This window comes from Nothobranchius furzeri, chromosome 14 (assembly GCF_043380555.1).
Source record: "Nothobranchius furzeri strain GRZ-AD chromosome 14, NfurGRZ-RIMD1, whole genome shotgun sequence".
Lineage (NCBI taxonomy): Eukaryota > Metazoa > Chordata > Actinopteri > Cyprinodontiformes > Nothobranchiidae > Nothobranchius > Nothobranchius furzeri.
In genome coordinates this window covers 25941728-25968419 of record NC_091754.1, presented here as the reverse complement: position 1 = coordinate 25968419, position 26692 = coordinate 25941728, and the positions used below count along the sequence as shown (strand labels likewise).

The 26692-nt window shown below is 41.5% G+C and overlaps 2 protein-coding genes across 2 annotated transcripts in view; one reads left to right on the top strand and one right to left on the bottom strand.

Annotated features, from left to right (window-relative positions):
• The window catches only part of tmtops2b (teleost multiple tissue opsin 2b), a 53045-nt gene extending 45107 nt beyond the window's left edge, over positions 1-7938 (top strand). Inside the window, exon 4 of the mRNA XM_015965567.3 lies at positions 6722-7938. Coding sequence (XP_015821053.2) covers positions 6722-6874 — 153 coding nt within the window. The 3' untranslated portion in view covers positions 6875-7938. The remainder of the gene's footprint in view (positions 1-6721) is intronic.
• st6gal2a (ST6 beta-galactosamide alpha-2,6-sialyltranferase 2a) overlaps positions 40-26692 on the bottom strand; it is a 56481-nt gene continuing 29828 nt past the window's right edge. The window contains exons 2-7 of the mRNA XM_015966162.3: positions 18133-18189; positions 16999-18056; positions 12277-12374; positions 11987-12088; positions 9133-9307; positions 40-4689 (exon numbers count right to left, since the gene is read on the bottom strand). Of these exons, the coding sequence (XP_015821648.1) occupies positions 4442-4689; positions 9133-9307; positions 11987-12088; positions 12277-12374; positions 16999-17971 (1596 nt within the window). The 5' untranslated portion in view covers positions 17972-18056; positions 18133-18189 and the 3' untranslated portion in view covers positions 40-4441. The remainder of the gene's footprint in view (positions 4690-9132; positions 9308-11986; positions 12089-12276; positions 12375-16998; positions 18057-18132; positions 18190-26692) is intronic.

Below are 26692 nucleotides of genomic sequence, written 5' to 3'. Positions count from 1 at the left end.
TCCTTTGTGGTACACAAACGTTAAATCATTTGAAACAAATTGGAATGTAGATTAACTTTATTTACAATGTAAAAAGGACATAAGGGCTGAAACCAAACAAATGGCCCATTTAAAGCTTCCTTCCGGAGTATTTCTCTTATTCAATGGCACCATCTAGTGGCTGACAAGCGTATCACACAAAAACACTGTTCCTCTGTTTAAGATGGCGACTTCACGTCTCTGTTTTATAAATGTGCTTCTGTAGCTGACAAACAGAGCTAAAACATGTTGTTTTACAAATGTTATTCTCATGTCATGCTGTGTTCTCATATATTTATATTTTAGAGACTTTCTTTTCCGTGAAAAGTTCATCAGCTCTGCATCAGCTGAGGTTTACCTTAAATTTGAAGGGTCTAAGCGGCAGTCTAACGCTATTGGTTAGTTCTGGTCGTTGCTCCGTTTGCTATTGCACGGAGATCTGTGGGGCAGGGGGCGTGCTTAGCAAAAAAATAAAAATAATAAAAAAGACATATTGCTTACATTACATCACTTTTACAGCTTTCTGACAAATCATAGACAATTTCTGAAAGAGGAAAACTCCGGAAAACAGCTTTAAATATCAGTAAAAGAAAAGAGCATTTACAGAGAAACTTTAAACCATGATCACCCAAAGGCTGCTGGGAGTAAAACAGGATTTTCACCCCCACAGACCTGCAGAGAGGAAAACTATAACATTCCTTCTGAGGCGGGATTGTTATGGAAATTCCTGCCTTATTTAACCAAAACAAGATACTACAGATAAAAGGAGAGGAACATTTTAGAACCACTGTCTTTAAACATCACCTCACTACTTCACCACCAACACGTATTAAGCCAAATTAAAGAGTTTGGCACAATAAAACGTAAAGGCGCCACACTTAATCGAGCACCTTCAGGTGATTACTGAAAGCTACTCTGCAGGTGGATGTGGTCCACAAGCATGCATTAATGTTCTCATAAACCACTTTGAAGAAAATACAAACTTAAAGCACCGTCGCCTCCTACTTTAATTTTGATGACAGTGACTCGCAGCACGACACAGACAGTTGAGGACGGAGCCCTGATCCTGATTTGCATGCTCTGTGTACCAGAAGGTAATCAGAGGCAAGCTGGACAAGATGTTCAGGGCTTTGTGCACCTTCTCACAATCACAAGCATGTGCTTGGGGTGATTTATCTCTACTGAGATGTAAAAACCTACAGGACTTAAGAAGAATCCTCCAATTTCCTTTAAAGTGTTTTCTTCAGCCTCGATCTTTGCGGTGAAACGCTATACTAGAGCTGTCCCTCTCCCGGGGCTGGGTATTAAACCTGATTCTCTTTATTGTGATAACAATGAGTACAAAACATCTCTAAGCACTGATCAGCAGCACTTACTGACATCAATCCTGTATCATCTCATCAGGGAAGTGCTTTCATGGTTTTAAGTTAAAAAAAATTGAGCATCAATGTGATGAAATTCCTTTAGACTCAAGGTAATTCACTGAATTAGTTTTGATGACATAATCTCAAACACTGATCAACACAACATTAAATCTTAGAAATTAATCTCCTTAGAATAAAAATCCTTAATCAGCAGGTCAAGGCAGGGTGAGAAAGAGAGAACTGTCAGCAGATTTTTACCAACATTTAGTTTTTATATTATTTTAAATGTATTTTATTTTTCATTTTGCAACAAATTGGCCCAAGTGGTGTTCTTTTCCAGGTTGTTGCACACCAAAGCATTTTTCATGCAAAGGAGTACATGGATTTAGGGATGTTTTGCTGCCAATTTGAAGTTCAACTGGAACATAACGTTCCTCCTGAGACCCGAGGTTTAGTTTGATGTTTCATTTTTTACTTTCCCCTAAACACAGTTAGTAGGCTTTATAATCAGGTGCCTTCAAGAGCAAGTCTCCCAAAAATACGGACAGCTAGTTTAAATTCTGGTGCAGGATAAACCAGTGGCCTCATTAGAGGGTCCCAGGACGAAAATAACCACATTTACCTAAATAACGTTAGAATGTTGGTCCTTATTATATAATTGCATAAACAGGTTTAGAAAAATATCTATTTTCTATACTTTTTTTTCAGGATTTTTTAAAAAGGTATTAAAGCCTGAGATGTTTAGAATCAGCACCTAGTGGCTGTCTGTGGTATTGCAGTTGATCAGCAGTCCAAAACATTACAGCAGCTTTATTCATGACATGTGCAGTATGTTTGCTCAGTGGTTGGTAACAGTAAGAATAAAGGTTTTTATTTTATTTTAATCAGTTTAACAGTGCAATCAGAACACTTACTGCGTCTGCAGCCCAGGAGAAATGCAGTCAAGTTCTCAAAAGCTACGTTTTTCCACACATTGTTATTGTGTAATTAAACAGACCTGTGTTTGACCTCATTACATCTACTTCACTAATGGGACGCTGTAGGCAAGCAATCCCCCCCCCCCCCCCTTTTTTTATATACATATATTTCACAAGTTAAAAACTGAGAATAGAAGTTAAAATAGAAATATTGTTCATGCTGATGTCTGAAGTTTAGTTGTAAGCATGCTAAATGTTGGCTGAGCAAACAAAATCCACTAGACTGTCTAAAAATTATTTTGTTTACATGTGAAGATGCTTCAAGTCCCAGAGTGGTACAGCCCGGGGCCATCTGTGGCCCTGGGGTTAGTTTTGTGTGGTTCCCTGTTTAATTTCAAGAATGGTGGAATTTCGTCATTTCAGCAAATTTGACATTTTTATGTTCAAATTTGTGCCAATTTGAGTCATTTTTCAGCAAATTTCTGTAACACCCCCCAGGGGAACATTGGACTTGATTTCAGCCCTCGTCTCAAACATTTGGACACCCCTGTCCTAGAGTAGTGAACAGCTCCATGGCCAGGTGTTGGGACACTTCAGGACACACAATACTCAGTAATCAGTCAGGTTTTGAGGGACATCAACATGATGTGAGCCAGGTGGGTTTAATGTTGTGGCTGATCAGTGTTAAATTATTTACAAAATGTACAAGTTTACAGTTTATTTTAACATGTATAAAAAACATTGATCTGAAAAATGGCACCGGACATGTATAAATACAGCTACATTTAATTTAGGATTTTATTTTTATTTCTTTTTATCAAATTCTAACAAAGTGATTCATCTTTTTTTCCGCCGTTTTAATACCCAGCCCAGGTGTAAAAGCTCTATTCACCTATCTTTTCTTAAATCACTACAAAGGTCACATTTAAAGAAAAGAAAAATACATTTATTTTACGCAAAATACTTTCTGGCTGCATTTCAGCACAAAGAAAAACACTTTCTTTACCATGCCTAACTCGCACCTTCACAGCTGCATGCAGATGTGGCTCCACCTCGTTGTAAACATAAAAAAAAATAAAAAATAAACAATTCAAATCCAAAGAAACTACAGGTCCATGATACTCTCCAGTCTCAGTCGTTTAATGCACTTCACGCATTAAAGACAGAACCCTGCAGCGAGCTGCACGTGTGCAGACAATACAGCAGAGATGAGCTCCAGTAGGGGTTTGGCCACAACAGCCAGTGGTTAAATTACATTCAAGACCACGTGAACAGCGGAAGGAGCAGCAAAGAAAAACCACAGGGGGCTGGTGGACGTCGAGGCGGAGATGAAAAATGCTAGTAAAACACGACAGCTCAACGAGTCTCGTCGCCATCAGAGGGACTGGTACTGCAGTCCTGCCACAGTACCAACTGCATGTGTGTGAACGTTCACAAGGCAACCAGAGGAACGTGTTCAGCTGACCGCCAGGCACGGGGTTATGGCTGATCTGAGCACCTGGTTAGGTTTTGGCCCCATTTACTTTCATGCTTACATAATTGCACTCAAAAGGAACTGAAATGTGAACTCTGCTCTCTTTGCTCACCGTGCTCAGACAGGAATTAAATACTAATAATATCAGTAGTGGGGAATCAACGAGCATATGTACAGTAGATCCACCTGATGTGTGTGAATGTGACATTCAGAGTGGATGGTTTGTTTACACCACTCAGGACTATCAAATAGTAAAAAAAAAACAGTGGTATTTCCTCTCAGTGGAGTACCTGGAACTGTAAGACACAGATATTTACTTGACACCACGTTTTTGAAAACTCACTCTTCTAACTAAAACACACACCTGGTGCTACCCCTAATCAGCTTCCAAGCTGACATGGCTCAGCTAAAGCAGAGATTTTTTTTTTACCAGCTCCAGTCTCTGGTAAGGTCACCCAACTTGATGAAGAGGAGGTCTTTAGACCATCTCCACATTGATCCCTCCCCAGATGGCTATGGCTTTTGCTCTTCATGGGTCTGATTTCAAATTTCAGCCTTCATCTACTGCGGCTTTATTGCAACTCTCCCTAGAGCAGCCAGAAAAGGCTAGTGTATGTTAGTTTATTTAGGCTCAGGGTAGGGCGGGCGGGGGGGTCAGGTTTCATATTTCAGACGTCACAGTCGATGGTGCTAAAGCCTGGAAGAGTAGCGCAGCCCTTCATCCTGAGGTCGCTCTCGGGGCCAGAGTTGACCCGCTGGATCAGACTCTTTTCGTAGAGGAGGGGGTGGTAGGCTCCTAGCGTGCAAGCGGCGTCGTAATAGTTCTCGTGGTAGTGGCACAAATCTGTCTGCCTCAAGGAGGGGATGTACTCGTACACATGAACCTCCTCGCACAGCGCCATCATCAGGAGGATTCCTGTGGAATTAATTAGAAACAAATACCGTTAGTAGTCACAAAGGTGAAACAGGGTTTTAAAGCATTCTACTTTGGTGTGACTAGCAATAGCGTATCAATCCAATCCAAATGAAGCAGTACTGATCTAAAACTAAGCTGTTCAAATAGCTTTCTCTAATAGCTACAATATAAAATGCTTTCCCCACAACTCCTTTAAAAAAATCTGTTTTTTTAACAGCTACCGCTATTTGTCCATGCTGTCCTCAAAGAGGAGAGAAACTGTTCTAAAACCAAGTTGAATGGTTTGAGTCACACAGAACAAACTCATGACTGCGCACGTCTCAAGAGAAGGTTTGTTGAACCAACGAGACTAACGCAGAAGTCAGGTAAAAATAAGTGAGACCAGCCTCTACCAGCTGCATTTAACACATGTATGGAGGTTATTTTAGTTTATCTAGAAGGTAAGGCTGTAACAAACAACTCTTTGGATCATTGATGAATCGGATGGGGTCTCGACTCGGTTAATCAGATTAAACGGGAACATTTAAGCATTGCTAGGGAAACTACTTTACTGTAACTAGAAAACTGTTCAATAGCGTGCTAAACAACATGCTATCACCTAAAAATACCCCAATATATCCACAATTAAACTATGATCAGTCAAATTTTATGCATTTCATCAACATGTTCAGTAGTAGCTACTGGAAATGCTAACATTTAATTTCTACTGCTTAAAATGTAATAGTGACATATCTATTATGTACGGGTTAATAATAATCTAGTTTAAATTACGTTCACAGATAGACTTGTTTGTGAGTTAAATGCTACAGTGGCTTGCCGTACACCTTCAGCAGCGTTGGACAAAGCAGACTCGAAGCAGCAACCTGACTGCAGCGGCGCCGGTTCTGCTCTGCAGCGCTGCAGACAGCTAATGAACAGGATGATGGGGACTTCTCTTCCGCTTGTAGAGTTGAGATGTTCTTAGTTTCACAACTATCTTGCTTTTTCGGAACCCAGCTACCCTCTAGCATTAGCTAATCTGCTTGTAGTTACACTTTTGATACCAAACTTTGGACTGTTTCTGCCCCTGTGTCTTTGCTGGTTTCTCCGTTTTCCTCCACAGCACCTAGATTAGCACATTGTGCGCCAGTGAAAAGCATCTTCATTACACAATAATTATACGGGCAACATATTTGTGTCTCTCGTTCTGATCTGCCTCGGTCTGCTCTGCAGCCGCATCAGACTCTGTGAAGTCTCATTGGCTGTTGCATAAAGGATGCACATGAAAACAAGTTGAACTAATCAATGGCGAAAAGCGTTGCGAACGCATTTCTTCATCGAATTGTATCGATTCGTTGTTGCAGCCCTACTAAAAAACAAGAGTAGGCTGAATGAATACTATTAGTGTGAGTTTTTGTGTAAATCCACATCCAACTTTCGGAGTTTCTATGCAAAAAATGCAAGAAAAAATATTTACAAAAATAACTTTATGCCACTTTCCAGAGCTGGAGATGTGAAGTGGTTCGTTTTTGGCTTAAATAAATAAAGTTTAAATCTGAACCAAACTTCTCACTTCTCAGGTGTAAAAATAATAGAAAGCTAAACTTCAGCTTTCAGTGAAAAGCATCACACGTGCAGAGTTAAAACACGTTCCATGAGATGACTGAAAGGGTCCTTGAAGGTGATTTTTTTAAAAGGGCCTTGGTGTTCCCTTCATGAGCTCCTTCCTAAGAGCAGCTGTCGTGCAGTGTTCCCTCGCTGCTTGTCACTCTCCTGCTGATTTCGGTTTATCATTTTCTCCCTGGTGGTTGTTATTCTGTTTACCACTCTCCTCCATCTCCACTGCTTCCCTACCGCTGTTGCTACTGCAAGAAAGTAACCCAACTGATTCCTCGCTTTAGTCTGGGGACGTGGTTTGATTCCCTAAAAAGGTTTTAACGGTCTCAAAAGTAAATCCAGACAAGATGGTCAGAAAACACACACACAAAAAAAACCTAACTACCTTAAAGTGAAAAGGTTCATTAATCACGTTCTCTGTCCGTGTTCCTCCCAGTTCTACAGGTGTTTCCTGATTCTGTTCCACTGTTCCCATTGGTCGACGGAGAACGGCAACATTTCCATGCCCTCCAAGACGACCGTCATCCCTCTGAACCGCAGAGTCTACAGCAACACGGTGGCTCAGATCTCCACTGATGACCTCAACTAACATGTGCTCCCCCCCCACCTCCTCAACAAGCCAACACCTGGACCCCCCCCCACCACCACCACCACCATTCCTGGACCATTTGCAGTCCGGATGACTTTATTATTCCAGAAAGACTTTCCAAACGTTTTTGGATTCTGGCTGCTTGGCTTTGTTCCGCTGGTGATGGACAACGACGACATCCGGCTCAGTCAATCTGAAACATATTCCACGGATTTATGCACAAACCTTAAAGTTGTTGCGTGTTCGTTTCGTCCTCACAAACTTTTCACCAGACAGAACTTGACTCCTCTAAATGTTTTTTGCAACATTGTGTGAAACTAATGCAAAAGTATAAAACGTGGATGCAAGTTTCCAGCCACTGTTCATGTTTCTGGTCTTTTAGTTTGTTAAATATACAAATATAATCAAAAAGTGGTTAATTTTATGCTGGACTGGAATATTTTTGTTCTCAGTGTTGCAGAGAAACGTTGCACATCTGGTTGCTTTTTATTTATTTATTTATTTTAAACCAAAGTTTTGTTTTTACTTGGAAAAACTGCACCTGCAAGTTCAAGGATTCAGCCCATGTAAACACTGTTGCTTTCACATAGAAAGACCATCATTTTGAAACAATCCCACATTTGTGCTTTGATGCATAGTTTAGTGGAAGTCCCTTTTCCCGTCTTCACTCTAGCTTTGTAGTGTTGTAAACGCTAATCACCAACCTTCATCTTGTATTTAAAACGGTCTGCATGAATTCCACTTGTTTGTCATTTGTTGATCTTTCCTCCTAAACTATTTACTTGGTCCGGTTACCCAGTCTGTTTTCTCTGGATGCAAGTTGTGTACATGTTCATCGTGAGGATTTGTCTCATAATAAAAAAATTCTACTTGCAACACGAGAAAGGATTCATGCTGCCAATAAAAACACTGAAGTCTGAAGTTCTAAATATTTGTAAAACACCAGGTTTGTTGGCCAAATGTGGTTCATTAAATTATTTAATCTCTCCAACAGGATCATAATATTCTAACCAGCCTGTGGATGTACAGCTGAAATACCACTTGACCTACAAGTCCCAGAAAGCACCCGGGCATGCGGCGCTATCAGCTCCTATATATTCTGCAATAGTTTGATTTAAATGATAAATAAATTACCTAAAGCTCTGTGTTGGTTTAGAGCAGGAATCTTTTTGCATCAAACACATTTATAAGCACAGCTTTACTCGTTCATTTATTCATGCTCCCGTGCCCCCCCCCCCCCCCCCCCAACACCCCTTTCCTCAACATTAAACTGTCCCTGCACTTTTGATTTAACTTATTTAAATAGATATTTTTTAATTATTAAAACCTCCTTTGAGTAAAAGACATTTTTAAATAACATGCACCATGCCGCCCCCTTCTGGCCATAAGATGTGCTTTCAACTGCAGATGTGGAGACTGAAAAGGATTACATTTTCTTTAGTTCTTAAAAGCATAGAAATTAGAAAATCCTAAATGAAATGTCTCTTTACAAAGAAAATCAGCTGCAGATGATTATTATGTAAACAGCCATGTTTGGGTTATGCTCACATCTGCATATGGTGGTAGTTTATTAGCTTACCAAGAAAATGTCCAACATGCATTACAATAAACTGCAACTTCCTGAATCCAAACACTAAAATAACAACCCCGCCTCTTGTGACGGAGGTGTTTTCAATGGTGACCCTTGTTGAGATCAGCTACATTAAGCCCCGTCTCAAGAGACAACGTTATTGGCTGATCTTGAATTGATCTTTTTTTTTTTTTTTACCTTTTAATAAAACCATCTTATGTGTGCAAACAGGTACTGAAAGCTGGACATGATTACTTTTATGAATTCGCCTCACAGTATTTTCAACTTGGCTGAGTTTGAAAAGGAATAAAGGCTTTTTTTAAAGTCTACGTCATGAGTGAAACTAGCTGCAGATTGGAAATCTGTCAATATGTTTGTGTTTGGCTGAATTAGGAAACTAAAGACATGGTCAAAAATAAGAAATCACGTCTGAAGCATAAACACACTCATGTGTTTCTGATGATGTGTCTCACTTCTGCCATTTCCTGCAAGATGCACCAGAGACCAAAGCAAACATTAGCTGCAGGCTGGAAGACTCTGAAGTCTGAAAACAGGTCTGAACCAAAACAACATTCATAATGAAGTCATTATTTATTTGAGCTGTGTGCAGGTCTGATAAGGCAGCGAGTCGATGAATGGATGGAGGAAACTGTAGGAGAGGAGTTAGGCTCTCAGAGTGTAAACTCACCAATAAATCCAGATGAGGGAGGATTAGGCTGGATGTTCTCCTGAGTGTTGCTCTGGATCAAATCCCAGAGTTTCCACACATAGCTGGGGTGAAGGATGTAGGAGAGCTGGTCCGGGTGGCTCAATCGATGATCCACATATGGAACGAACAGGTTGTAGTCTGGATTGGCATACCACTGAGGAGAACAAAAACTCATCAGTCAATAAAACAATAAGTCAAATTTTATTTCTATAACGCCTAATAATGCACAGCACAGGAGCCACCACAGAAAAAGATCTACCACCCTTAGACTGATCAGCTGATCTCAACAATCTGGATGGAGCATAAGATTCAATAAGTTCACTCAGGTATGAGGGAGCTGGCCCATGGAGACATTTAAAAACCACTAACAATATATATCGATAAAGAAGCCAGTGAAGATCATCCAGCACAGGAGTAAAATGGGCAGTTTTCCTTGTCTCCATCAAAAAAGCTGCATTCTGCACACTGTAAATGCTTTACAGCATACTGTGGTAATCTGATGTACAGCGGCGCATTGAAATAATCCAAACGAGAGGAAATCAGATCATGGATACAAGTCACCATAAGATCAGGTGGGACATAAGCGTTTATCTTACTAAGGAACCTCAGCTGGACGAAGCTAGCCTTAACCACAGCACAAAATGTGTGATATTTTCAGTAATACTAGTGGGCTGGAGGGTAAACAAAATTTCATTTGAAATCATCATCAACATCATGTAAATAAAAATTATAACTGTTTAAATTGGTGAGGCAGTTGCTGCACCCTTTCTTTCATCTTTTCAGATAAGCTGGTGCTTCAGATCCATCACCTGTCCTAATGCACCGTTCACACTCTCACTGGAATCAGAAACAAAAAACAAACTGCTTTCTGAATCTTAATTTAGTCTCTGATCACATCAGAGCAGAAGATCAATCTTTTTCATCTTAGTCAACAGAACAACAGGCTAATGAAGAATTTATCTCTGACCGGTCGTAGATGGTTGTTTGGCAGATGAGCTAACCATTAGCCACAGTTATGTGGATCTCAGTGGTCTTAAAAACAGCCAGTTAGAGTTTATATTCAGCATCCAGCCAGCTGTCAGAGTCTCTTACATGCTTGTTTACGCAAAAATGAAGTAAAATGCAGAGCTGGAACCGCTACAGATCAGTGATTATTTGTATTGTGTCAAACGTATTGGGAAGTTTGCATATGAACTCATGACATCATGTTCCTTTAATCTACAGGGATTAAGGTGAAACTGGCCCATCGTTGCATTTATAACAGCTTTAATTCTTCTGAGAAGGCTGTAAACAAGGTTTAGGAGTGTTTGTATTCTCCCAGAAGAACATTTGTGAGGTGATGTTGGACTAGATGGTCTGGATCACACATCTCTGGTCTGAGCTCAAGATCGGGTCTCTGCAGATGGAACTTTGATGGAACACCTTAATCCACTGATTTGTTGGAGCGTTCAAATACTGTTGATTTAGTGTTGCTAGGTTATAGCTAACTTCTACAAATAACCACATAATTAAATGGCCTGTTTTTGTATAGCACCTTTGTGGGGTTATACCACCCCCATCTTTGACTAAAACTAACAAACTACAGCGTTGCGCGATACAGTTGTCATTTCCGCCTTTTTCCTGATTGGTTATTTTTTAGCTGGCTAGTCCCGCCCCTCATGGTGCTCTCTGCCTCTGAGTATCCAGACTTATCCTCTGTGTAGAGTAGACAGTTATGTAACTTTACCACTGGAGAGCACTTGCCCAATTCCCAACATTTACATTAAAAAAGTTAGCTTAAAAACTGAGATGCCGGATCCTAGCAGACAGTTACCGGACATGTACTTTCAAAATAAGACAGGCACAAATTAAGCTCTGGCGCTAACGACAGTTATCCTCGTTTGAATACAGTGAAACGACCCGCTGCACCTCCTTGCTGTGAACCTGTTCCCGGCTTCACAGACGACCATGTACGCAACATTACTTACGAAGCCAACAGCCCAAGCCATCTGAGATCTGCGGACGGAACATCACCATGGCAACGCTTCCAGCTTCTGGGACAACCATGTTTCTTTTAACCATACAAATGTTGTGCTTGTTGGCAGCATGTACAGGTGCAAGAATGGAACGCAGCATTTGTTAATACTCCTGTGCCTTTGCTACCTTTGCAAATTAGCAGCTGCTGTAACACAGACCTAGGTCAAGATATTGTTGGTTGCCCTCCCAGATATGCTTTCTTTAAATGATCTGAATTATTTCATTTAAGTGGAATTACTTGATAAAATCACAGAAAACAGGGCTGGCGCTTATGAAAAGTTGTGATTTAGATAAACCTTCAACAAATCAAGTGCCTAAATTCCCTCTGATTAGCCTGACGCTAACCCTTCTCTAAATGCTTCTAAAGTTTCTGTGTTTTACAACTGAAAGGTTCCTCTAGCAGCACTGGACTGATTGATGCTGTAAAGAATAAAAGTTATTTCTCAAAATTAGATGGAACAAAGTAAGTGACTAATATCTGGGGGCATTTTTAATGTTCCATCGTAAAACAGGCAACTAAATTAAAAGCAGGCAGGGAGCGGGCTTCCCACGGCTTCAGCAAAAATGCAAATATATTTTAATTACAAATCAGAAAGCAGCAGGATCTTTGATTGCAACAAAAAAATTCAAAGGATGCATGAAAAAGATGAGGGGTAGAGCAGGAGTCTTCTGAGCTCTGTTAGAAATGACCACAACTGTTGCCATGGCAACATGAGAGAGCACGAACATTCACATACAAATACTCATAAGGCTTTCCAGTGTTTTCCACCCGTCAGGATGGTGCAGCCATCGTGTCTCCTCCACCCGAGTGGCTCACCTTGTATAGGTCGATGGCGTAAGGCGCAGGATCCCACGCCACCAGGGCGACATCCTTAAACATGGAGCTGGTGTTGAACTGATGACTGGGGTTTGTCAAAATCTGCGGAGAGAAAATAAGATGAGACATTCATTTGGTAACTATGAACACAAAGCACGACGCCATCATCTCATTTCCAACAATATAAACTTGTTTTTCCTGAACGTTGATCTGGAACATAAAACATGGATTCATACATCTGTAGCATGTTATGATTATGCTGAGGCGTCCAAGGCCAGACTCTCTCTTACCTGTGAATTTATTATTCTTATTGTAGTTTTGTTCCCCACATCTCGCTCGTAACCCTCTGTAGGCGCAGCGTTGAACCGTAAAACTGCATCATGCGAGTCTGAAAGATGAAGCATGAATTGAGCCGAGTTTCAGGTAGACGCATTATTATTATTGTTATTATTATTATTATTATTACTATACAAACATGAACAGTTAGGAAGCAAAAATAAGGCCACTGAGCTTCAGTTCAAACATCAAATCTCTGACAAACACTTGAACATGATGCAGCGTTTTTGTCAAGGTCGGTATGGAAATGTGTGGCTGCAGCGATGAAACAGCCAACAGCAGGAATGAAGTGCTCTCCGGTGGTGAAGTTACATAACTGATTAGTAAATAAAATAATTTTTTTAAGTAGGTTTTTTTTTGATAATTTTTTTCCACAGTTCAACAAAAAGAAAAGTCTGACATTTCCAAACACATCTCAGCTTGTTTGCTGATCGATCCATCAACTCACGTCGTCTTGCTCTAGTGTCGATCTGACATTTAAGTGGATGATCCTTCAGCTCAGATGTGATGCTGCTTCATCAAAAACTGGAGGAGCTGCTCTTCTCAGTCAATAAAGCATCATTAACGAGGTTTTTCTCCAACAGAACTAGACCAGAATCACACACATTCACAACGATTTTTCATCTTCATCCAGGCAAAAAACTGGAGGTGAAATGTCAGACCTTTTTCCCATCACTATAAAGTTGAAGATTGATATATGATGTCACAAAGACACACAAAAAAAAGATCAATGTTGTAATGTTAAAATGAGAAATCTGAAGTTGATGGTTTAATTTATTCTAACAGCACATCAGACAAGAACAAAGGTTCTTTAGCACCTCCAATACTTATAAAGGCGTCCCCCAGGGATCCACATTGGGTCCAACTTTATTTCAACATTCATATAAATCATTCATTATTGTGCAGATGATGCCATTTTATAAAGAGTGCTATAAAACATCTGCAATTGTCTTTATCAAGAAATTATGAATCAAAGAAAAATGATTATTACATTAAATCATAAAAGTGTTCAAATACCTGGGGTTAACTGCCTGATGAAAAAACTTCACAAGGAGCTGTAATGGTGATAGTGCCTTTTAAAGTATTTGCGCCCATGGCTTAAGAGTCAGAGACATCTTATACTGGATTATCTCACGATTATGGATGATTTTAAAAGTGGGATTAAGGATTATTTGAATGCTGAATGCACAAATCCAATTATTGCTCTTTAACTTGTGTTTTTTTATGTGCAACTATGATGCTCTCTCTGCCAGAAGGGAATCCGGATCTCAAAGGGATTATTCCTAAAGAAATAAAAATTAAATAGTAAAAAAATAAAAAGTTCTGTCAAATATAAATACACCACAAGAGGGCGACAGTTCCAAAGTAACTCTGAACATTAATACGGACCTTTATCCTGTTTACCATGTAAGACTGAAGCAAATTCCAGCTTTTAAATAAACAGAATAAGACTCCCAAATGTTTCTGTCAAAAGAAAATCAGAAATTCCACTAAAGAACATTTGCTTGTTTGCAGCAAAAATGTGGATCTGCCTTCTAGAGCTGAACTGATGGCATTTTCTCTGTTGACCAGGTGGTGGCAGACACACACCGTCACACATCCAGACGTCACACAAAACCCAGTCCTGAGTGATGAAGCCCACACATCTGGCCTACACATCTGGCCCTCAGCCAGTGAAAACGCCTAAATCTAAATGCCAAATTATCTGCATGTGGCACAGAAAATAGAGCAGATTCTCATCCTGAATCAGAATAAATCTCAATAATCATGCAGGTGATGCAGCGTCTCGTTTTTACTATAGACAGAAGCAAAGAGAACATCAAAGCAGTTGTCAAAGCTAAACCTGACGCTGTCTCTAAAGCAGCTGCCCTATTCTTCAGGATGCATCTGGAGTCGTCTTTGTTTCTCCTTTTAGAGAATCGAACCCAAGGATGACGAAACTCTGAACCAATACCTGCTGTTATACGTTATTAACATCCATGTGACAGCTCTCGCTGAGGAGAATCATCAATATTTACTCACTGATCTTCCTTCTTTAAAATGTCTTCATGGAATCTGACAAATATCTTTAACTGATCTGTGACAGCAGGGAGAGATCGACTTCCTTTGCTTGTGGATGTGAATCTGTCACATCACAGAGCAGAAAGCTAAAAAAGCTTTAAATAAATAAGTGACAGTAAATGTGCTTTTACAGACTTTCAGGTGCTCTCAAATCCACATTTAGTCAGCATTTCAGGGGATTTGCAGAGAACCTGTTAGTGCCTTCAAGCTACTTCACATAAAGGAGTGTGGAGAGTGTTGACCGTCTAAAGCAGGAAGACTGATGTTTCCACTGACACAGCACAACAAGTTAATTCCACTGTGACCACAGTGTCAAGTGCAAATGCAGCTTCCCATTACCTGCATCTGATTTTCATAGAAACCATTTCAGTCTCTCCTATTCTCAAGGACAACCTTATATAAAGCAATAGCCCTTTACATTAAGCTCAAACCTTACAGAAATGACGTTATAAAGCTCAAATTGTCATGTTTATTTCAGCGTTCCCTCCAAACAGATAAACTCTGATATGAATGCAAAGGAAGCGAGCTATGTGTGATGTGAAGAAGCCTGATTGGATACCAGAGGGGGTTCTGCTTTTCCTAGTGAGCCATCTGTCGTTGAGTTCACACTCTCCCCGCTCACCGGAGAGCCGCCAAAAGTCTACTACCCAAAAACGCACGCATGCAAAAAAAGACATGCAACCTATTAGGCACGCACTCAAGCAAACACACAGTCGGTTTGATGAGTTCATCTGTGAAAGCAACAGAAAACACGAGCAGAACAAACGTCAATCAAGACATACGCAGGTTTGTGGATCCCTTAAGGAAAGGAAACGTGACTGAAAAAGGCCTCACAACAGTGGTGGCACTGAGGCGCCACCCTCCCTTTCATGAAGGGAGAAGAGTAACACACACACACACACACACACACACACACACACACACACACACACACACACACACACACACACACACACACACACACACACACACACACACACACACACACACACACACACACACACACACACTATCACTCCTGGGGCACTGGGGAAAGCACAGCTGGCCAATTAGCATCACAGCATTTTTTGTCTCTGGGTGCTAGCCGATAGCAACCCTAGTGCAGAAAATAGCTAACTACCATGCTAGAAGGTGTTGGATCCACAGACATCATATAAGTAGACTCCCTGTGTACTGCAGCTGTCTATTGGAGCTGGCTTAGGAGTGGGCCGCCATCTTGGATGGGTCCCTATTTGCATCTAGTGCACTCGTTTCAACTGAGGAGGGTGCTTACCCAACTTAAAACATTTTATTTTTCAGAAAGTCAGACATATAGTAATAATTAAAACATAATTTAACTAATTAAATCAAATATAAGATCCTAACAGGTAGGCTGGAAAAGTTTTTAGTAATCCCACGTGATCGGTTTTCAATAGTGCGTCGGTTGTTGCAACCATAGGCTGCACAAAACAATGGGCATTGTCGCCCACTCTGCGTTGACTCCATTTGAGTTTGGAGAGTGAGCCCATTATAGTGGCAATACTGTTACACTGTCTAGCGCCCAATTCGGCATAAATAAGCCACCCAACCAGCTACGGTTGTGTTTAAACATACAGAAAGTTCCTATCTTTGTGTTGAATCTACAGTATTTCAACATCGAATAGTATTTTTACACCAACAGGATAAATTCAAAAAGGAACAAAGAGGCTAAACTTTTGATAGTTTTTTCTTTTCGTTAAAAAGATCACAAAACTAGATGAGTAGAGGACAACTTTGTAGCTAAGTTGTGTTGAGACAGAAGAAGGGTCGCTCTCTGATAAACAGGAAGAGCTGGTTTATAGAAAGCTGCGTATAAGGTGGACCTTGCTGATACACAATAACCAAACTTAAGACATGCTGGTTTCCCTTAAATCATGATTCCAATATTATGTAAGCAGTGTGGAATGATGTTGCCAGTAAAACAAGTCAAAGATGAATTACAATGAACTCAACAACCTTCCAAATGCCTGAAGAACACCTCGGAAACTCAGGATGTGCAAAAGAAAACAAAAGAATTCAACTATTACAGCTCGTTGGAATCAAACGATTTTCCGTGTTTACTGCATTTCCATTGATGTTTGAATATGTAACAAAATTAATCTGCAAAATTTCCCATTTTACATTCAAATTATAAAAAAATGGGCATCGCTCAAGACTAGCAGAGATGCTGCAGCTGCATCAACAAGGATTTAAAACCTAATCCACAGATTTGCTTGATAACTTGCGCGAATTTGTTTTTTTCTTATTTATCTTAGTAACATTAATCCATTTCAGATGCTCCCTGGTGTCCTTGACAGGTGAAAGCATCTTGTTTTACTCAAATCGACTACATTGATGTTTCTTGCTTCACATTAAGTACAACAAATAAGTACCCACATTAAGGTACAGTACAGAGATGAGAAGTAAAGAGATTTGAAGGATTGTCAAAAACCTAAATCCAAATGAAGCCTGATGACTATAAACTCCATAGTTGGAGCGTAATGCCATTTGGCAACATTTAACCACTGCAGAATTAGATGATGCAGCTCACAACAAGAGGAAAAACTTCATTTATAAAAGGACCAACAAAATAAAAGCATGAACAAGTTATCACTTACCGATTTCTTTCCCCAGTCGCGAGCGCAGGATGGCACCAGCAGACGTGACCACTGCGCAGCTCTTGAAGTTGTTCTTCAGTCCTTTGCCGAGCTGCTCCAGAGGAAGTGACGGCACAATATCCATCCATCCCAAAGAGCGGAACGGCTCCTCCATCCCGTCTACTGTTCTCAGTTTGGCCTGGGCCTTCATCTGACAGAGCAGCTGCTTGGCTGTCAGTGAGGTTGTGCGATGTCCTTCATAAATGACATCATGCTTGTTCGTGTTCATGTAGGCCTTGAAGGCCCGCTGCAGACGGGGGCTCAGCATGCTGAAGGACACGCGGCCCTTCCACAGCCCCTGCATCAGAGACTCAGACTTGTAGGAATAATATTCGTCTAGCTTAGCAGCTCTAATTTTGCTCCTGTCTGCTTTAGCTGTCTGTATGTTTTCCATCTCGTCATCATTCTCCTCCTCTTCACCATCTTGGTGATAAGTGGCATCAACACGGTTCAAATGGTCTTTGATCTGAGTGGTTCTCTCACGACTCCGGAAGGCAGGATCTGAATAGGAGTCCACATTCTCTGTGCCAAAGGAGGACCAGGCAGCTAGGCTCTGTGGGTCAAGATAGTCCTGGCGGTTTGCTTCCTGGCTGCTATAAGTAAGGTACGGATCATTGTCTGGGCTCCGGTTCACCTCCACAATGGGTTCTGGGGTTGCAGAAGGTCCCAGTTCTGGTTTTATTCTGTGATATGTTGGGCCAAAGTTCAGAGATCTATCTGGTCTGGAGTCCGGGATGGCATGCTGATGATGGGAGGCTTGTAGGGAGGTCAGCCGGCGTGTGTCTGGGTGCTGAGAGAGCACCGAGCCGGCTGACGTCAGAGTTTCGTCTGCATGAGTATCCAGGAAGTAGGATAATAGGGCGAGAAATACCAGTACCCAGACCAGCATGGCCACCAGAACCTTCTTCCAACATTGCTTCATTTTAGACATCATTACCTCTCATTCACATAGACTGGGCTGGCCCACCAACCACAGCAACCCTGCAGCCAGGACTGGGCCCAGAGGTCAGCTGGAGGGCCTGTAGAACAAAACTCAGTTACTCCCTCAAGGAAGTTTTAAAAAACAACCAAAAAGCAAAAGCTTTAAAGTTTTACCTGAAGTAAAGCTTTAATTTTTCTTATCCATCTGTCCACCTGGATATAAACATGACCCTGAAAGGAGGAGTGGAAACAGTTAGTGGAGCCAGGAGAACACATGCAGGCATGAGGGCGTGTGTGTGTGTGTGTGTGTGTGTGTGTGTGTGTGTGTGTGTGTGTGTGTGTGTGTGTGTGTGTGTGTGTGTGTGTGTGTGTGTGTGTGTGTCAGAGACAAGATGCCTTCATTTTTCTTGTATTTTACATAAATGACCTCTTTGCAGCTTCGATGATCAAAACTTGAGAACCAAAGGACAGTTCTAGTCAAGTAGGAAACGCTTCATCAAATGAGATTAAATGAAATTTAGATGTTGCACAGACAGGAAGATGACCTTTAATCCTTGTTAACAGTTAAGCTTAATTGTATCCCATCATTTGAAAGCAAGCTTTAAATTCTACTTCTGTCAGGGGGTTGAAGGTAACACTTCCTCACCTTCAGCCAAATACCAACAACTACAGTACAGCGCTACTCAGTTGCTCAAATGCAGTGTAACATTGGTATTGGAACTTGAATATTAGTTTGATAATCTAAAGATTTGAGTAAACATGGCACATAAACCTGTGGCATTCCCTCCGTTCTAAAGTATCAGAAACATGGTACCCGTTTACACAATAATAGGCCAAGTCGCACCTCTGGTTCTCATTAAAGTAGTAGAACAGGCTCAGACATATTATCCTAAAGAATTGAAAAGGACTGAACACCAAGGCTTACGGCTGATTTATACTTTTTCGTCGGCTCAAGAGTGGAGTCGCGCACATGCACTGATGGAGAAGTTTCCCTTTCAGACTTCTCTATCAGCTGGGGAGTGTTGCAAAACAATTCCCTGCCACAACAGAAGAGGGCGTAGCGCTATTTGGGGGTATTCTGCCACCACAGTCATGTATACTATCAGATTCTTGTTAACACTGATATATTTGTCCTTCATTCTCCTCCACCTCTTCACGTGGTCAAGACCTCTAAACCCACGTTTTCCGTCATTTTCGTCCACGAATAAAACGCTTGTGCGTATGTTCGCACTCCTTTAACGGGTGAATAAACATAAGTAACTTTGGACTTGTAGTGTAAGACTTTCTTCAATCTGTTCCATGTCTGCTGCTAAATATCTTTGGCTCCCTTTAGTTTTTTGAAGGTGCAATGGTGGTTCTGTCGACAAAGTTAAAGAGCTAGTCACCTACTACCAGAGTCTTACTCCACTCCCACTTCCTGTTTGAAAAATGCAACAAATCCTGTTGTCTGGCGGACCGAGAGGGCGGAGCTGCTAACAAATACACACGCAAACACACACACAGGCTTACAACAACATTGTGACATCATAATGTAGCAGCTAACATCATAGTGTACCTATTAGCCAATAGCGATGTTAGATTTAAATTCAAATGTAGTGTAGAGTTTTTACCTAATGACGGTGCAACACTCAGTTTTTGGCAGAATATATTAATTTGAACTAAGATGCCCTAAAGTGCCAAATTATTGACTACACATGTCTACAGCACGATTAGACACTCATTTATAGAATTTATCAGCAAAAAAAGTTGATTTGGGGGTGACTTGCTCTTTAAAGGTAGCAGCATCCTGACCAATCACAAAACTTGTGGGGTGTTTCTCCATTTCAAGGCAGTGCCTTGGTAGGCCAGGCGCCTTGCTTACGAAGACATTGTCCTTCCGTGGTCAAAGAAACCGTTAAACAGATGTAGCTCACATGACGCATGAGGTAAAGTTATATTTTAAACGCATGCGTTTTAATATAGATGTAAAATTAGCCTTTTACTTTTTAAATTGTGTATATATTGGTTAGATTAAATGTGTAAGCGAGTTAGCACCTGCTAGCCAACAAAGCTGCAACTACTAAGCAACTAACCAAACAGACAACTGCTTTGGATCTAAAAAACATTCATATCAGCCCGCTAGCTACAATTAAAACTGGAAATTTCCCCCGAAGTAGCTGCTGGCTCCTGATCTGCCATCCTTTTGAAAATACCGCGCTGTATTATGGGAAATTTTTGACCAAGAGAAGGCAACAACACACCTACTGTGTATCCTTGGTCAGCTAGCTAAACAGCTAACAAACAGACAGACGCCTCTGTAAAACATGAACATTGGAACATGCCTTGGCGGTTCCTAGGCAACTGGGTCAGGACCAGGCCCCCCACAATGCAGCTCTGAAATTGAGTCAAACCCGGAAGTGAAATAAATTGCAGTTCCATCCTCATCCGCTGGGGGCTGGTGTCAGAAACGAGCAAATCCTCATTGACTCCCATGTTAAAAATACCAATTTCACAGCAGAAATAAACATGTTTACAGCCTGGTACCAAAACATGTTTTTGGTTTAAATGATCTAGTTTACACTCATGACAACTCTGAGGGGGGTGAATTTTTTTCTCACTCTTCTGTTTAAGTGTATTAAAAGCCTAAAATTCTGTATAATTAATCAGCATCCGACCCACGTGACCGCAGAGCTAGCTCCGTGGAAAGGCCTCAGTAGAGCCTCGGTCTGGCTTGGAAACTGCTCCGGGATTTTGAGTCTCTGTGTTTGTGTATTCTGTTTTGGATATTTTTTTGCGCAATTGTTGGACAAAATGACTTGATGTGGCATTAATTGCACTAATAGAGCGTCCAAGGAGTCTCCACTTCATTTTTTTCGGTAAGTAAAATTATATTTATGTATTTTAGGTCACTGCCGAGCTGAGCTTAGATTTTAACATGTACTGTTTAACCATGAAATTTAAATGTAATGGGGTAAAACCCAGTGCATTTAACATAATGCTGCACTTTAGAAAATGGGTTGAAATATAACATGTTGGTGGAGCTGGGTTCCGACTATCGGCTTGTGGAACTCTCGGGAGACCGATGTTTTCCACCCTTATCCCCTCCCCGCAGCTTGGCGCATCTCTGTCTGATCGCGGCTTCTGTCTGCTGCGCGGGCGGCAGGCTTTCAGCAGCTTTCGGGAGACCTCTGTGTTCCACCCGGTTTTACCCAGCGGTCAGCCCGCTCAGCACCACCTCTCTTCCCTTTTATGGAATTGTCTGGGCTGGACGGAACCTGTGACACGGTCAAAATGGCGGTGGTGGCCACCTCCCATTTTAGCAGAAAAACGTGTTATTGGAGCCTATGGAAACCCATTGTCCATATATTTATGTCGATGGTCAGGACCAAGGCATCAAGGTGAGATTCTTTGACATTGAGAAACACTCGCGGTCTCCATCACTTCCAACGGATAGTTAAAAATTTGGAAAGGTCTCTGTCAGTCTCTGTGAGGCTGTCGGATAGCCCTTGTGCCGATACATAATGGCGTTGCGTGTCTCTGTACCCATGCAGACGGAGAAGTATAAATCAGCCATTAGGTGTAGTCTACCATTTACAGGTACTGCCAGGGTTCAAATTAAAAGGGGAGCCCAGCTGACTCGAACGACGGGCTCCCCTGGAAGCCCTCAACATACACACCCAGGGGGAGACTAAAAAATGTTTCTGGTTCTACCTAGATTACATTATTTATGTGAATTCTCCGGGGATTCTTTTGAGTGAAGAGGACGCAGAGCCCTGATTGTTGATGGGCTCCAGGCAGCTGCGTCCTACACACGGCCACATTCTCAGTGTTGCCACCCCCAAAAATATAATTAACGCACAATTGTTTATGCCAGCTCATATCCTTTGGTGCTTTCTGTCTTATTTGTGACTGATGCACTTCGCTGCTATTGGAGCGAAACGCATTACTTGTGTTGTGCTCCGGTGACTTCACCTCATTGGTGCACCCAGAGCGCGGTGCACACTTCGCTATTTTTGCTTTGATCTGCTTAGTTCAAAAGTAATTGATGAGGTTAACATATAGGAAGCCAGGCAGCAGTTTTTCTGGAGGACAGAGAGTAGATGCAGGAAGGTCAGAGGCAGACTGGACAGAAAATTTGTCAAATAAAAAACAAGAAAACTAAACTAAGTGTTTAAAAAGGAAAATGTAGGTAGATTAATCCCACTACACCTTTTTAACTTTCTAAAGCAATAATTTATAAGCATGTAATTTTTATATATTTGATACAATTCAAATCACTTTCAAAACTCAGTCCCACATCCAGGGTCGTTTCAAGGCATTTCAGGGACCAAGGCAAGAATACAGCCCCCCACCCTGTCTCACTGGGCTCCCCCAGAAGCCTCTATGTAATTTGTATCCTGGGTACTGCCATGCTTTTATAGTATTAGACAAGGGTGTGTACATTTTTTCAACATAAGAGCTCAAATCCTTCAAGGCCAACAAAATATCTTTTTTCTATTTGCTTTATTCTATTTTTTTATTAAAAGAATGCTAAAATTATTCATTTATTTCATGATTTTTTATTTTTACTCTTTAAATTGGGTCCAAAAGGCACATAAAGGCATACATCTGAACTTAAAATGAAAGAATTGATGAGCCTACTGGAGAGATGAAGTTCATCATTCTAGAAATGCAAGGGATGCAATGAAGACATACTTGAAGAGTCTGCACAATCCTGCCAAAGTCCTGCATGCTAACTTGTACATGTTTTTCTACGGATTCATTTAAGTTTACTTTAAAACCAGCACATTTTTTATTATACAAAAACCATAATAATGCCTGTCGTAATAATGCCTCCCCAAAACAGCTTTGATAAAGCTCTGGTGTACAAACTGTTTGGCTCACTGACAGATTGTGTGAAACAACAAAGATGAATAAATGAAGCAATAAAATTGTCCAACATCAGAGGAGAGAAAACCTCTCAGCCACACGTAATTATGACTTTAGGTCTCCTAATGGGCGTGAGTTTATGCCAATAGAGAGAGAGCTGCAGAGAAGAGTGTCAAGTCTCCACTAGTCCTAATTACAGCTTCCTGTGTCTGAAGCCGCTGAGCCCTGCAGAGTGCAGCAGGAGAGATTTCAGGTGTCCCCCTGCGGCCCGCCCCCTCACCAGACCTCTGGGCCACACAGACGCTCACCCTGCTGACCCGGTTCAAGCAAGAAGAAAACAGCAGGAAGAGACAGAACCGCGGGGAGCAGTAACAGCGTGGGGAGAGAAAAAATAAAACTGAGAACTGATGTGGGCCTGAACATCTGCACAAATACACAAATCTGATTACAAATTTGTGTGCTCAGCCTTAGGCCACAGGCAGGTTGGGGGGGGGATCAGCATGTGATCTGTTGTGGATCAGTTTCAACATGTCTAGCACAAATGAGGTTAAATGTTGCTCTGAGTAAAATGTGGCTTTCAACATCTGGAAATAACAGCAATTATAACACTAAACCAAAAACTAATTGAGAAATAAACAGGAAATCATGTAGCCGCCTGGTGGTGACGTTGTGAAGAAACAAATGTCAACGCACGTGTCGCTGCCAAAGCCCACTGTGGCAAGTATCCCGAGGCATATGGAGCAGGAGTGTGTGTGTGTGTGTGTGTGTGTGTGTGTGTGTGTGTGTGTGTGTGTGTGTGTGTGTGTGTTCTAGCCTCACCTGGTTGCAATCAGGAAGTGGGTTTCATTTACTGTGTTCAAACAACACAAATGCGTGGCACAGATGGAGAGGCGGAGGTGGAGGACGGCGCTACACAAGGAAACAACCAAATGGGAAGCAGAGGAAAAAACACAGACTGCCAGACAGCAAACGGTGACTAAATGATTTGGCAAGAGCCCGTGAGCAACGAAAGCGAGTGTTACAGATAGAAAAAATAAAAGTGTAGGTCTTGTAAACATGAAAGTCAGACGCAAATAAACTGAAATGAAAGCGCTGAAGCTTCAAGAGCAACGACGAAGATAAAGGTTGGTGAACCAAAGCTGCTTTGAGAGACAGAAATAAGAAAGCAAAACAAACCGAGAAAAAACAAACACAAAATACGGATCTGATCAACTGCAGAGGAAATTCGATAAAGCAACGACTCCCAAAAACCAGTGAGAAGCAACGAGCACGCCCATCCAGCTGTGATGATGATGATGATGAGTTAATTTGCCTCACGCTGCTCAGGTCAATGAGTTGTGCAATTATAGGATTTTATGTCCTCTACCTCCTAAGTCATAAGTCTGTTAGTTGCATTTTTAGACTCACTAGGTTGTTAAAAAGATTTGTACACGTTAACGTCAGCTGGAAAAGTCATTATCTCACTTCCTGTGTGATCTTTCTAAAGTGCTCCCATCAGCAGAACTTTTCAAGAACTTAAGACCTACAAGAAAGGAACATGGAAAAGTGCACAAATGTGATGAACAGAGACACTATTCTGACTACTGTTCACATAAAGGGGTTCCACTGCCAGTCTATTTCTGTCATTTACAAGAAATAAAATGTCAAATTCTACATGAAACTCGAGTTTAATTCTACAAAAGTCACTTAATTCAGATTTTTTATCCAGTTATGGGAATACTTTGCACCTTTTTTATTTTTACATCCTTTTCTTGAGCCAGTGTGTGCTAAAATGACCGTTTACAGGGTCAATAAAAGGCCACCCAGCGACGATCGCCCCCTGTGGACAGAAAGTTCCACTTGCAGCTTCAGAGTGCCATCTGGTCGGTTGAACGGACATACCTGGTGCTGCAGTCTGATTCCAGCATGTTTCCTGCATGTTTAAAGCCTAATTTATACTTCTCCGTCTGCGTCGGGACGGACTCACGCAACACTATTATCTGTCCTTGCGAGCCTGTTGGAGAGCCCTCGTAAGGACGGATGGAGTCGAGCTCTCTTTTCTAAACATCCATCCGTCGAGATGGAGAACGCAAGCTTGTGATTGGTCAGGATGCTGCTGTCGTCTACAGCGCAGCCATTGTGCCCTCGAAAAATGAGTCGAGGATATCTCTGCTGTCGTCTACAGCGCAGCCATTGTGCCCTCAAAAACAGAGTTGAGGATATCTAGTGGCAGACATGGAGCAGCTTGAAGAATACCTTGCAGAAAAACTCTAAAATATGAAAGTTTTATTCCCCCATGACTGGAGGAGTGAAAAGATGCGCAGCAAGCGTTTTATTTGTGGACGGAAATGACAGGAAACGTGGGTTTAGAGGTGGCGAGCGCACGAAGAGGTAAAGGAGAATGAGGAACAAATTTGTCCGTGTGAAAAAAATCTCTTGAATACTAAAAAATAAAAAACCACAATATGAACACACCATCTTGGACCAGATACATGACTGGATACCACAGAACAGCGCTACGCCATCTGTTGTCCTGGCGGGGAATTGCTTTGCAACACTCCCCAGGTAGGGCTGTAGCGAAGCCTCGATGACGTTGACGGCTCGATTCTAAAAATTTGTCGATGTCAGATCCGGTAGTTGACGCACCACACCCACTTGTTGCATCCCCAGGAGTTTGTAAATAGAGGTGGAATCTGCCTGTTTTTCCTCCTCTAGTTCGCCCTCTTCTCCGCCTTCAATAACATCTCCACCAAATACCGAAGACCCGAAACAATGTCCGTCCGCTACGAGATTCCTTTCCTGTTTTGCCCGCCTTCGTCTCCCGGCAACGGACCACAACTTCCGGGGTCAGATGCGCTGCTTCGTCTCTACTGCAGATGTAGAAAATCACCGGGAGCGTTTCTCCCTTCATAAATGAGCTTCTTTCAGACATTAGGAGAGCTGTTTTTGTGGTAGCAGTCTCTCCTCTGTGCTGGTCTGTTTGCTGCTGGGTGTTTTTGGTTTATTTAAACTGGTTAACTTGAACTTAACATTGGTAAAGCTACTGTTAGCATTTTCGCTAACAGCTCCTTGCGTTTGGATACGCTGTTAAGTTTTGGTTTAGAGTTCATCTTTTTGTGGTGTAGATCTTCCTTTTATTACATTTAGAGTGTTGTGGGTTTTCGGTTTAGTTTAAAATATCACCTTGAGTTTGGTTTAACCACCCAGTTTAGAGTTTGGATCTTTGGAGATCCTTATTTTGGTCCAGAACCCAGTAATCTTTGCCCAGTGGGACATCCCTACTTATTTGTACTTTTGTTTTAATTCCCCACAGGCAGAATTAGTTTTATTATTCCCAACCTGTGGATGGAGAGATTTATGTTTTTTTGTACTTGTAAATAAACCTGATCATCATTTTAACTTTTAAATCCCGTGTTATTGTCCCTTCCTTTTTGCACACGAGCCAAACTCCCCAGGAAGAGTCGTAACACCACTCGCCTCACACATATAAGTGACCAAAACAAAGCAGCATGGAGACACTCTGGCTCCAGCCACCTCTCAGGCAGCAGCCTGCACTCCCAAGTTCTACATGTCACCAGAACATAACCAACCGCAACACAATAAAAGCAGTGTTATACAAAATGGAAGGCATGTAGTGTTTATTCTCTTACAGTAACAATTAATCAATTTTTTTGAGGAATTTATTAGAGATTTTTTGGTTTTTATTAACAGTGCAATAGAAAAATGATCATTAGATTAATTGTCTAAATAGTCATTAGAATAGTCGACTATTCGATAAAAAAATCGTCAGAATAATCGTTTTAAAAATAATCGTTTACCCCAGCCCTATCTCCAGGAGACAGAGAAGTATGAGAGCAAAACGTCTGTCCGTGCATATCTCTCCCTCGTGGAGCTGACGGAGAAGTAT